The sequence below is a fragment of the Hevea brasiliensis genome, chromosome 8 (assembly GCF_030052815.1).
Source record: "Hevea brasiliensis isolate MT/VB/25A 57/8 chromosome 8, ASM3005281v1, whole genome shotgun sequence".
Lineage (NCBI taxonomy): Eukaryota > Viridiplantae > Streptophyta > Magnoliopsida > Malpighiales > Euphorbiaceae > Hevea > Hevea brasiliensis.
In genome coordinates, this window is record NC_079500.1 from 23,429,482 (window position 1) to 23,441,012 (window position 11,531).

The following is an 11,531-nucleotide window of genomic DNA, read 5'->3' on the forward strand; positions in this document are numbered from 1 at the left end:
TGACCCTTCTATGGAGTCCCAATAATTATTTTATGAATTTTCTCTCGGGTCTAGGGCTCCTCGTTGCGAGAACCGCAACTTCCCTCTGGGTTACCCATCGCTTGGGCACCGGCTCATTTGACTTAGTTGTATTTTATTTCTAAAATTTTTACTAAATTTTTCTCATCAATATTTGAGTTAATTATGGTTTCTCACTTTAGTTTAAATATTTTTCCGAACGTTCTAGCTGTTCGGACCGACACCGGTCACCGGAACAGTAGAATGTACGGAGTTGCTACGGGGAGGGTGTTACATAATGTTTCTTATGCACCAATACAATTTTGCACACAACTTCACTTACAACAGCATCTGAAATCACCTACAACAGCATCTGAAATCACCTACAACAATATATCTCATCTCCTTTATTCTTGTGCAGGAAATTCTGGTCTGGGAAGAAATAGTTTAATTTGCCTCATATGCAACACCTTCTTATTTTTCATTTTTTAAAATTTTCAATCAAATTCCAAACCTCACCATTCTATTGCCATGAGCTATGCATTATAGGACTAAATTAAAAAAAGAAATTAACAAATTAAATACAGGATAAAACAAAGAACCATTTTCTAACACAATAATTAAGAGAACTAGAGAAGTGACATGTGAATCACTTAGACCAGAGTTGGTGGCATTGAAATAGCCACCAATGCCATAAAAGAACAAAAACTTGACCTTCTTCCAAGGACTTAGTTAAAAGTAGTTGCTTTAGAGTAATCAATGCAGCATTCCTCATCTATAACCAAATTCCAAAGCTAAGCCGAAACCATAACAGGTAATTTAGGCAGCTTACCTTGGTTTCTAGGACAATATTACTCGATAGTCCATAAACTAGAGGCACCGCAGAAATTTAAATTTTGTTAGGGAAAAATGATTGCTTAATTGTGCAACTTTTTTCAAAAAAACTCTACATATCAAATTTCCTATTACATTCTGTGGACAAAAATGAATGTAATTTCAATGTAGTTTGTTCCCACGTTTTGGCATGACAATGACTGCTCTTCCACCACTAGAAAAACAAAGACATCCTAAGTAGAAATCGATTCGAAACATAGAAGCTAAAGCAACACAAGTTTCCTAAGCTTTTCTTTTCAGTTAATGTTGACAACCACTAGGATAGATCAATTAAATCAAAGTTTCAAAAGCATGATAACAATTGATGGAGTAAAAACAAAAAACATACCTAAAAACTGTGAGAAGAGATTGCATTGACAAAAACAATTATGGACTGAAGGTTTATATGGACTAAAGCTCGTAAGCTGTGATTCTTGATAATGAGCAACACCACGGTGGGAGATAGATGAACTCTGAAGCGTCAAGAGAGAATTGACTTCTTTGGAGGTTTTGGCCGACTATGGACTGAAGGCTGCAAATTTTGAGAAATAAAAAAGTAGGGTTTGTCACAGTAGCTAAATAAATAGGATTTTTGTAAGGAAGTTTATATTTTATCAATAACAGAGTTTGAATTGTTTTTATATTTTATCAATAACATAGTTTGAATTGTTTTTACTTATCACTGTAACAATTAAACTTTTATTTATAATAAACTTTAATAATTAAAATTTTATTCTAACAGTTTCAATTGGGAGTAAAGTTTATTTAGAAAATACTGTTATATACAAATCAAATTATTTTTTCAATAATATTTAAATTTTAAAATAATTATAATCACACAATATATACAAGCTTGTTAAAATAATATATATATATATATATATATATATATATATATATATATATATATATATATATATATATATATATATATATATATTCGGTTTGACTTTTAAAAAAAATTAAAAGATTAAAAAAATATTAAATTTTAAATTTATTTTCAATTTTGGCGTATTGTGGCATATTAAAAAATAGCTTTATATAATTTAAAATTTAATATTTTTTTAATCTTTTAATTTTTTTTAAAAGTCAAACCGAATATATATATATATATATATATATATATATATATATATGTCTTAAAATTATTTTTTTATATATTATAATATTTAACATTCAAAGACTTAGATCAAATATAATATTTAATCATAATTTTTATTATTTTTAAAAAATAAAGTGTTTCATTACATGAATAAATTTTCAATATAATAAATTTTTTCACAACAACAAATACTTATATATAGTTTTTTTTTTTTTTTTTGAAAAAAGAAACACTAATGGCTATTTTTTTATAAATAAAAAGGTAAAATTTTTATTTATAAAAATTATTAAAATAAAATAAATTAAAATGTCAAATTAAATGAATAAATGCATTATTGAATAATTTTAATTTAGAATTTCAATAATGTCAAATTAAATATTGAATAATATTTAATCATAATTTTAATTTAGATTTTGAAATCTATTGATATATATCAAATCATATATTTTTCAATTATATATTAGTAATCAACTTTAGCAACGGACATACTGTTTGTTAGTAATAGCAATGAATTTAGAAATGGATATATGAATTAGTTGCCAAACTGTTTCACAATATAATTTTATTTTAGATTTTGTAGCCACATAATGTAACTGTCGCAAAATTCGTTGTAAATAGAAACAGATTAATTTTCGTTGCAAAATTCTGTTGTAAATTTGCATTTTTCTAGTGGTGTTAGTATATCATTTTAATCACACTATTTACTAAGCTGCATTCATTTTTGTTAATTTCCTCAAACTCTATAACTTTCTCCTTAATAACATTTTCTAAAATAAATGTGTCAATAACTCTTTCTCTCGGCTATTGTAAGATAGATCAAATCATCGAAAGAAATAATAATAATTCTCCTTAATCAATTGTCCATCAATATTAGCTATCAACAAACTTATAAAGTGTAACTCCAAGTCAAAATAATCAAAACAAAAATCATTATAATTACCTCCCAAGCACCATATACTAACAGTTTATTGACAGTCGGGTCAATTTTAGACATAAATCAAATGTAAGAATTTAATTGGCAAGTATACAAACTTTAGTGTTTAATTACAAAATTAGCAAACTTCATATTTTTTTGGTGATTAACCCTAATTTGGAATTTCTGATGTAGCTTTTACAGTGACTAGGGTTGTGCACAATTCTCGGGGGTTCCAAACCAAAGCAAAGAACCGTAACGAATTAACAAGAACCGTACTGAAACGAAATCGAACTGAGAATCAAATTTATGCATGTGTTTGTCTATGTTTTTTTACATGTATAATATACTTTTAATATAATATTATATATATATGTGTGTATTTAATTATAAACTAAATATAACCTAATATTATATTTTATTTCTCTATATTTTGTTAATAATTTTAGTTATAAATACATAAAATTACCTTATAATTTTAATTATAAATGTACCCTTATACTATTTATATATATGTTAATTCATAATTATATTGGTGTCTTATAGTTAAATATTATATAATTAATAAATAGTTAGAATATATATTATATGATTTACTTATACTATTATATTATATAATATATTTAATCCTAAATTATATATGTAGTTTGTAGTTAAGAATTCTATATTTGGAAATAACTAAAAGATATATTATATGATATATTATGTATTAATAACCCGATTTAAAACTTAAATATTAATTCAAATATGGCTTTTTTAAGAAAATAGTTATATAAAATTATTTCAAAAACTGAGAATTGAACTAAAATCGTACTGAACCAAATTGGAATCGAAAAATTGAGAGGTATATTTAATTGAAACTGAAACAATAAAAAATCAAACCAGAATCATGCCAAAATTTCAATTTGATTTTGATTCTTAAACAAAGCCCGAACCGAATTGAAATCGCACACTCCTAACAGTGATGATATGACAGTTAACATAAAACTTCTATTAAATATACTAACATTTTTTTATGATTGAGTTAATTTAAGATATCAATCAAATATAAAAATTTAATTAATAATTATGTAACCCTTATGTATTAATAACCCGATTTAAAACTTAAATATTAATTCAAATATGACTTTTTTAAGAAAATAGTTATATAAAATTATTTCAAAAACTGAGAATTGAACTTAAATCATACTGAACCAAATCGAAATCGAAAAATTGAGAGGTATATTTAATTGAAACCGAAACAATAAAAAATCAAACCAGAATCATGTCAAAATTTTAATTTGATTTTGATTCTTAAACAAAGCCCGAACCAAATCGAAATCGCACACTCCTAACAGTGATGATATGATAGCTAACATAAAACTCCCATTAAATATACTAACATTTTTTTATGATTGAGTTAATTTAAGATATCAATCAAATATAAAATTTTAATTAATAATTATGTAACCCTTATAATAATGGTTCAATGTGTCCTACCTTCACAAAAGCGACCTGTCGTTTTTTAAGTGAAATAGACTGTTTTTTTTTTACTGTAAATAAATGTCGAGAAACGACATATCGTTGTCGCAAAGGGAGGAATATTTGCACTTATTCGAAATCGAAGCAAAGCTGGAGCTATAGCAGCACATAGATCGGTATGTTGTGAAAAAAAGAGAGAAAAATCTGGACAAATTGTTTCCAAAAAAGTGGAATTGAATCGAAAGATCATGTGGTTCAAGATCTACAGTAACAACATGGTGGTTTGGTTGGTGTTACTGCTTCTGGGTTCGAGCCTTCTCTTCAGTTCAATTGCTTCCGCTTCCCTTTCCTCTTCGACTGACACCACCATGCACACTAACAACTGGGCTGTCTTGGTCTGCACCTCTCGCTTCTGGTAATTAATTCATACCCATTTATTAGAATCTTGTTCATCTTGTTAATTTCTCCAATTTGCTGTGATTTTCTCTTGTTTTGCTTTTTTGGTCTTTTTGGGTGTATTTTTACTAGTTCTGCGAAGTTGTTAATTGGGTTTGATTCTTGTGCCTTTCTCTTTATTCAGGTTTAATTATCGACACATGGCTAATACTTTATCTTTGTATAGGTAGGTTATTGAGTTTTCTCTCGAATTAAATTTCTGTTCTTTGAGAAACTCTCTTTTCTTGTATATGTTCTTTATTTTCTGGTTTTGCAGGACTGTTAAGCGACTAGGAATACCTGATGAGAGGATAATACTCATGTTGGCAGATGATATGGCTTGCAATCCCAGGAACAAGTACCCTGCTCAAGTCTTCAACAATGAAAATCACAGACTTAACTTGTATGGAGAAAATGTTGAGGTTAGTTTTGGGTCTCCATTAGGCTTTTCTGTCTTTTTTAAGCTTCTATGTAATCCATATTACATTGGTGGGTTTGTCATAGATTGGTGGGAAACTATGGAGCATAGCACGTGTTTAAGAAGGGGGATATTTCTCCTGTGTTCCTGTCCACAAGTCATGTGATTTCTCTTTTACCATATATTTGAGAAAATAAAGATGTTTCTACTCTTTAGATTTTGATATGTTACCCAAATTTGGTCTTCATTTAATTAGCAATCTCTTGCTAGGGTCAAAGGCCCTGAGGTCTTAGATTGAAGTACAAATGAAGTGTGGGAAATATAATGATTACTGTTCTGGATCTTTGAATAATTCACTTGTTTGAAGAATTTGAATATTTTAGAAGATTTATTCTGCAGTAACTAATAATACTCACATACAATGTGCTTAATTGTGGTTTCTTACCTTTCTAGTTATCATTAATTATAGATCGAGAGACCAGAGTGACATGCCAAAGAATTTTTTTATTATTATTATTATTTTTTTTTTATAATATCTTGTCTTGTGCGTGAATATAAGGTGACACACAAGGCTGTCTATTGCTTCGTGATCTTCTTTATGCTCTTATTGCATTGTGTAAGTCAGGGTTAGTCGCATTATCATTAATTATATTTTTATGTTCTCAATTTATTCATATAATATGTAATGGCTGGATAAGAATGCAGCATCTCATCTTATTTCATGTTTTATTTCTTAATAAAGTATTTATAGTAATGAAGTTTTGATCACATGTGAGTCTATTGTAAAAGGAACATGTTCTTGTTTTGAATCAAATATAGTTGAAAGTTTTTTTGAAGATTGTATTTTCCATAGGTGACCCTGATTTTGTTAAGCTGGAATCACTTAGGTAGATTATCGAGGTTATGAAGTGACAGTTGAAAATTTTATGCGGGTTTTGACTGGGCGCCATGAGGCTGCTGTTCCAAGGTCAAAGCGTCTTTTAAGTGATGAAGGAAGTCACATTCTCCTGTACATGACGGGACATGGAGGAGATGAATTCTTAAAATTTCAGGACTCTGAAGAGCTCCAAAGTCATGATTTAGCTGATGCTGTGAAGCAAATGAAGGAAAAGCGTAGGTGAGATGCTTTATAACTTTGTGTTTATTAACTCTGACAGTCTGACCTTTAGACAGTCCTAGTCCTGGCTAAAGTCTGGTTTGGGTTTGGAACCCGACCGAAACCAGCGTGACGTAAACCGGACTGAAATTCTCAGGCCTCGTTCTGGGTCAAACCCAAAATTGAAAAAAAAAAAAAAAAAATCAACCATTAGATTCGATCAAAACAGGACTTAACTGGAATGAAATGGGGACCGGGGGACCCTGCAGTCTTGTCCTGGTCCCCCTAAACTACTGAACTTCAAACTGGCCCAGACTGGACCATTGCCAACCATAGAGAGTCCTTTATAGGTTTGTTGTGAAAGATGAATAATCCTTTATCGGTTTTCTTATGAAAGACAAATGAAACAGTTTATTGATGCTACAATTATTACTAGTTCTGTCATTTTACCTGAACTTGCTATGGCTGCATTCCTCTGTTTGGATATGAAAACTGTCTTATGTCTTATACAATTTGACAGGATCTTTTCTATGGAAAAAATGGAAATTATCTAGAATAACGTTTGGAATATTAAGAGATTATTACTGTTAATTTTTTTATTATCTATGACATTTGTGATCACTGTAGGATTAAGAGCTGACAATCATGGTTAATGTGATAAATCTAGGTTCAAGGAATTGCTGATAATGGTGGATACTTGCCAAGCTGCCACTCTATTCAATCAGGTATTTAATTTGCTTTGGATAGGATGTTATTTTTATAAATATAATGTCAAGTCTTAAACTCTTTTCTTCTTGTACTATTATTTAAAATAATATTGTGCATAAATCTTAGAGATAAGATCCATTAACTTAATTCATTTTAGACTAGTACAGCCTGATATAGTATGAAAAAGAACTTAAAAATTTATTAGGAAAACATGTTTTCTGATTTGAGCAATCTCATGCATACCACTAGTGGATGGAGACAAATATATACTCCATAGTAAGGTAGATATTCATTCTGATGCAAGGACATGTTGCTTTTCAGCTTCATTCACCGGGTGTTTTGGCTATTGGAAGTAGCATGAAAGAAGAGAACTCATACTCGCATCATCTGGACTCTGATGTAAGTGCAGATTGATTGCATTTCCCATTTTTCGTTCTCTTTAATTTGGTGTATTTGATCTTGGATGCTAAGCATTTAGTGTCATGTTATTCCATTTTGGTTCACTTCCAAGTTATAAGGTTCCATTTTCTATTATGTTCTGTTGTTATATTGTGCAGGTTGGTGTTTCTGTAGTGGATCGTTTTACCTTCTACACCCTTGCATTCTTTGAGAGGCTAAATATGTATGACAATGCCTCACTGAGCAGGTATGCTTAAATTACGTAATACCAGTAAATTGAATAGTCTATACTATGTTCATATGCGTTTTGTTTTGCCACAATGACCTTTATAATTAAATAAGGATACATTCTTTGTTTATACATACCTTTAGGGGGGGAAAAAACAATTGTGAGGGGGTTCTGATTAATTAACCTGTACTGAGTCTTGCACTCCTTTTCACTTGTGGTTTAATTTGCTGCTCACTCTAGACAATTCTGTATTTCATTTCACTGCTCCGAGCATAGCCAAAACTAGCACACAGAACCAGATGCAATCACAAAAAGAATAATTTAGGCCTAATCATAAAAATAATTCAAATATTTTCATACTTTGGCAGTTTAATCCAAATGTTTAAATCTTGGCACAATTGGCTAGATTTATAAAATTTGTAAAAATTTTATCTAATTTTTTCGAGATTGCAAAAGATTGTTGTAATTTTTTTCAATTTTTTTTTCAACCAATTGTTCCACTTCATTTTTTTGTTGATTCAACCTTACTAGCATCAACTACTTTAAACTTCATTTTAATATCCATGATGCGTCAAAATTCTTAACTATTTTGGTCAAATTGAGTAGTTTTAGTCGCACACTCTCTTCTCACTTTCATTAAATCTTATCTCTATTTGATGCTCAATGGGTATCAAAATGAAATTATGGAAGAATTGTGATTGTGGTAAAGTTGGATTTTCAATGATAGCTGTAGACAAGTCAAAAAATGTAGTTCAAGATTTGGTTAACGAAAATTAGATAAAATTTTAGTAACTTTTAAAAATCTGACCAATTATGCGAAGACTTGAACATTTGGATTAGATCGCCAAAGTGCAAAAAGATTTGGATTATTTTTGTAACTGAGCCAATAATTTAATCCAACCATACAGTTTAAGGAGCCTATTCAAGATTGCTGATATGATCTGCCAATTCTTCTATGATGTGTGTCTAAAGATGGATTTATGAACATCTAGTGGTGTTATTGTTTGGTGGGGAAAAATGAACTCAGAAGCATTATATTTCATCATATTGGTATTGTTTGCTTGTGTAAATTTCTGGAGATTATTCTCAAGCCATATTTACGGTGGTGATGACTCGAATATCTGGTCATTTGTTTTGCAGTCTTTTCACTTCATATGATCCAAATACACTGATGTCAACTGCATATTACCGAACAGATCTGTACCAACGACGCTTGGAGGAGGTATTGAATTAGCTTTCCATGAATATTTCTACTAATCTACATTTCAAGTGCATTATCTGTTGTAACTTTGGAGAACTATATTTTTCAATGTGGCATTTGGTTTTATATACAAGTGTTCGCCTTCTCCTTTGTTAAACTAAACACAGCTAAGATCTGTTTTTCATGTGTTTTATCAATCAAATTCAATGTTTGTTCCTTTAGCTGACTTATAGATAGGATTAGCAGCATGCTCTTACTAATTTTTGCATCCTAGGTACCTGTGACAAACTTCTTTGGTTCGGTCATGGAAACCATACATACTGATTCTGCTTATAGAATTCATCAAAGAAAAGTCACTGACAGAGTTGAACGTAAAAGACCTTTAGAGAAATCAGTTGACCATGGCGGGAGAAGGACCTTGATACATTCAAATAAGGATGATCAAATTAGTGATGGTAAGACACAGGTAATTCTCTTATATCCCAGTTATGATAAACTGACTTGATTTATGCATGATTGTGTCTAAAATGTCTGAGCAACACATGCTTCAGGTTCATGTTTGCCCTTTTACACAAATGTGGAGTACACTTAACAGCAAAGTGGAAAGAATTGAAGATGTTGATTCCTTGGTGAATTATGGTTTGATAATTATGCTTCCATTTTTGATACTTTCTGTGTGGCTGTCATTATGAAGAATTGAAGCAGCATCTTATGTTTGAATCATCTTCACTACTGTTGCCTGACAAATCTTTTCTGTTCTTATACTTTCCATTTACCCATATCGGATTCGCTGCTGAATAAGTTTGATTAATTTTTTTTCCACTCTTCAGTATGGAATAGACCGAGTATTGGAGAAGGCCACATGAGAGTCTGACTGTTGTGGTGTTATCCCCATTTTTGCAGTGTTATGTGGACTATATGTATCCTTTGCGATGACATGCAATCCAAACAAATTAAATGGGGGAAGTTCAATTTTGCTTTTGAACTTTTGACTTATGTCTAAGTAACCCTTATCCCAATTAAAAATTGGGCCTATTTGAACTTAAACAGAAAGTTGTGGATTAATTGGGATAAAAACATAAAATTAAATAAAAAAAATTAAAGAGTAAAATTGAGTTTTCTTTCCAAACTAATTTATTTGTCATCTTATTTTATCTTTGGTTGATCGTGTCTCGGATTGGGATTCACAGGTCAAAAGGTCATTATCAATTTGTTTGTCAATTCTTAATTCCAAATGAATTGCAAGTCATATTACTTGATTATTTGCAAATTAATTTTACATATTATTAAAATTACTAGTAACAAAATTAACGTCTACTAAAACAAACATGTAAAATTGTGTTATAGACAATGAATGATATATTAAAAAAAAAAAAAAAAAAAAAAACCTTATAATGTTGGATCAATGAATTGTGTCCTATATGTGTTGTTATGTCGTCTTTATTTAATGATAACTATTGGATATATTTATTAATGAAGAAAAATATAGATATTAAATTAATAAAAATTAAATTATGATTTTTTATATATATCAAATTAATAAAAATTAAATAACAATTTCTTATATATCAAATCACGAAATCTATATATATAAATAATTTCCTAGTAATGATAACTCAAACTTGATCATCTATACCTACCTCATCATCATTATCTATTTTCACTTGCTTGACTTTAAAGGAAGTGAAACTATTTTCCACTTCTCATTATGAGATTATTATCATTTTTACAGTAATAATTGTTTAAAAGAGAAAGCTACTTCTCATTATGCAATCTTTTTATCAATTGAGTCTCCTATAAATAAAAGGGGAAAAAATGAAATCTATCCTCCACTTTCTATTTTCCTTGAGTTGTTTGCTAGAGGCCTTTGATTTTTTTTTTCAATTTTTTCCCACTTTGTTTTCTCATTGATGTTCTACTCAACAAATGTCTGAATTCCATTTTCTGAAGGTTTTAATATGATTATGATGGTTCTTCTGGTATTAATATGTTAGAGACAAAACAATATCGCCCAATTCTAGAAGTGGGTTTACTTTTTTTAAGGGAAAAGTAATATATATATATATATATATATATATATATATATATATATATATATATATATATATGTATTTCTCGTTTTAAGATATAAGAGATTGTAATTTATTTTTTATCAATTTAATATCTTATATTTTTAAATAGGATCAAAATCATTTGTTAAATAGGATCAAAATCAATTTAATATCAATTTAATATCTTATATTTTTAAATAGGATTAAAACTAAATTTGATTTCATTGATAGATCTTAATTTTTTTTTTTTTTTTTTTTTTTTTTGCTCTTTTAGAAAGATTTACTGTCTCCCCTTTCATCAAAATTTGTTGTTTCCTCCTCTGTGAAGATATCCTAATTCTAACTCTTCTTTTAAGTTTCAAGGGTTTGAGTATTAGCTGTTTGATTCTAAAAATTTCGTGAAAGTTATAGGCCTAGGTTCATCCATATGGACCGAAACCCATGTCCATAATCCCTAAAAGCCTGCTGGACATAACTAATAAGGAAGCAAAGAGCTTCCCCATACACGCAGTTGAGTACCTGCAAATATATATATATATATATATAAATGGCTTAAATCTTTGGCTGAAACTAACACCCTGTTTGGATTATGGTTTCTCATCATTTTATAGTGTATATTATGTTTTCTCTTTTTATTTGGGAATATTA

The 11,531-nt window shown here is 29.3% G+C and overlaps 1 protein-coding gene across 1 annotated transcript; it reads left to right on the forward strand.

Annotated features, from left to right (window-relative positions):
* The first annotated feature begins 4,472 nt into the window (after nucleotides 1-4,472).
* Nucleotides 4,473-9,798, forward strand: LOC110667628 (uncharacterized). The gene is made up of 10 exons (XM_021828526.2): nucleotides 4,473-4,761; nucleotides 4,927-4,968; nucleotides 5,059-5,203; nucleotides 6,087-6,316; nucleotides 6,963-7,020; nucleotides 7,325-7,402; nucleotides 7,561-7,649; nucleotides 8,772-8,853; nucleotides 9,107-9,298; nucleotides 9,384-9,798. Exons 1-10 carry the CDS (start codon nucleotides 4,595-4,597, stop codon nucleotides 9,522-9,524), a joined length of 1,224 nt encoding a protein of 407 aa, XP_021684218.2. The 5' UTR covers nucleotides 4,473-4,594; the 3' UTR covers nucleotides 9,525-9,798.
* The last annotated feature ends 1,733 nt before the right edge of the window (nucleotides 9,799-11,531 follow it).